Source organism: Apis dorsata, unplaced genomic scaffold, assembly GCF_000469605.1.
Source record: "Apis dorsata unplaced genomic scaffold, Apis dorsata 1.3 scaffold_370, whole genome shotgun sequence".
In the NCBI taxonomy this organism is placed as follows: Eukaryota; Metazoa; Arthropoda; class Insecta; order Hymenoptera; family Apidae; genus Apis; species Apis dorsata.
Genome location: NW_006263634.1, coordinates 27,929 through 30,205, shown reverse-complemented (window position 1 = coordinate 30,205; position 2,277 = coordinate 27,929). Strand labels below are relative to the sequence as shown.

Genomic DNA, 2,277 nt, shown 5'->3' with positions numbered 1-2,277 from the left:
TTTTTTTTTTTTTTTCGGGGTTCATTGTTTTATGACATGGCCGTAGCTAGAGAAATGGACCAATTTTTTTCTTTTTTTGCACGCGCGTGTAATGGCGTTCATGGATGCAAATTCGATGGGTTGTACGACTGGGATCGGTCTCGTTTAATGGGGAACCCGTTTTCATCGGTTTTATCGTTCGATGGTAGGAATTTATCGGCCCGTATTATCATGCGGAGGGAAATATTTCGACTTTTGCCATTTGATGAGAACGGTTTTATGGAAATTATTCTCGTTTTACGAGAAAAGATTTCGTCACGGACACGACAAGTAAATAAATATCAATTTCTTTTCTTCTTTCTATTTGATTATTATTATTATTTTTTTTTTTTATCCTCAAATTCTCGTAGTACTGGCCATTATTTAAATTTACGTTTCTTTAACATTTTTGATTGAAATTGAATTCGATTGAATTCATATTCGAAACTTCATATTTTATGATGTATATATAATTTTCTAAAATGAAAGATAAAAAAAAGTCTTACCTCGAGTGTCTGTCGTAACGTGAGATCGGGAAAGAAAACGTCCTGCTGTTGCACGTAACAGATTCTTCTGCGCCATCTTTTTGTCAACCTTTCACGATTCAGCCAGATTTCACCCCCGTCCAAGCCCACGCGGCCTGACAGGCAGTTCAATAACGTCGTTTTGCCGCAACCTGTTCGACCAATAAATAACTCGTCGTAAGTTTTATAATTGAAAACGTTTTTATTCAAATTAAAAATCATATTATCATATCCCTCTTCAAAATTTATATTTCCTCATTTCAAATACAATACACACAAAAGAAACGGATTTACATAAAAATAAAAAAAAATCAAAAATACTCCTAAAGAGTCTCGTCAATTAGGAATCCATCGTTAAAGTAAAGAACGAAAGTGGAAGAAAATCCTTTGGAAAGGATAGGTAGAACCCTGTTGTAGAACTCTCCCGATTCAATGGTGGAAAAGGAGAGATGGGGAAGGGGTAGAAAGTGGCGCCTCCAGAGGTATACCGGAATAGGGTACCATCTCGTTCCTAGAATCATCGTCGTTCGGCCAAAGATATACTGCTTTGGACGGTGGAAATACGCTCGCGTGCCCGTGCCCGAGGGACGTTTTAATGACACACAAAACCGTGAACGAACGAGAAAGGGCGAGAGAGCGCTCGATGATTTGTACTCGCGTGTAACCCTTTGCTTTGCGCGGTTGCTTGTTAAACGAATATCGAGGAGGAGGGGAGGACGACGAATCTCTCGAGATAAATATCGCTCGTTACCGCGGATACTGCCAGGCTTCGTGCTTCGTCGCGGTTAAACATAGAAGAGTAACCGGATTTGGGATCCATCCTGGGGAATCGATTCGATACATTCGAAGATCGTTGTTTACAGAGGGAGGATCTCAATTTTCGAAATTTGATTTCTCTGTATTTTTGATTGGATTTTTGTAATTCTTTTCTTTTTTTTCTTTTTATTTAGTGTATTATAGTAGTTTGGATTATTATTTCTTATTAAGTGGCCGTTTGTCAAGGGTCCTTGTTTGAAGAAGTTTGAATATTTAAGTAAATAATAATGTGTAACGTAGATGGAAAATTTTCAAAGATTCTTCAAAGATCAAGGAATCTCTGGCAAGGAATCTCTCCATTTCAAATCATATCTTCAAAAAAAGAAAAGAAATAAAAATCTATACATATAATCTATATATATAAAAATCTACTATAAATCTACGTATTGATTTCTCTATATTTTTGATTGGATTTTTGTAACTCTTTTCTTTTTTTTCTTTTTTTCTTGCTTGAAAAAGTTTGAATATTTAAGTAAATAATAATATGACAGATAGAAAGTTTTCACTTTTTTTTCTTCAAATATAAAGGAATCCTTGACTAGGGTTCCAAATCTTCAAAAAAAGAAAAGAAATAAAAATCTACTACTATAAATCATCGATTGTTCGATCGATTGTCGTCAATGTTTCACTTCTCCACATATTTTTTTATTTTTCTTTCCATCGTTCGATGAACAAACTCACATAATAATGATAAAACTTATCCAATCTACCGCGACGTGTATAACAACGAATCATTCGAATTTTTCGGGGCCCGGGTTCTCGAGGCTAATTGACCGTTTGTTCCGCGGCGAATTCTCGCGAATGCTGATGACTCGATCGTATTTCCATGCCCCCTCCTCCCCTCCGCCGGACAATTTCGCGGCAGTTTGCGTCATTCGTTTATTTCGCGGCCTCCTCCTCCTCCTCCATCTCCTCCTCG

At 36.9% G+C, this 2,277-nt stretch overlaps 1 protein-coding gene across 3 annotated transcripts in view; it reads right to left on the bottom strand.

The window, feature by feature from the left end:
* The window catches only part of LOC102675736 (ABC transporter G family member 22), a 45,722-nt gene that overhangs the window by 18,156 nt on the left and 25,289 nt on the right, over positions 1 to 2,277 (bottom strand). For all 3 annotated transcript variants that reach the window (XM_006618692.2, XM_006618691.2, XM_006618690.2), the window contains exon 3: positions 525 to 694. In XM_006618692.2, the coding sequence (XP_006618755.1) occupies positions 525 to 694 (170 nt within the window). The remainder of the gene's footprint in view (positions 1 to 524; positions 695 to 2,277) is intronic.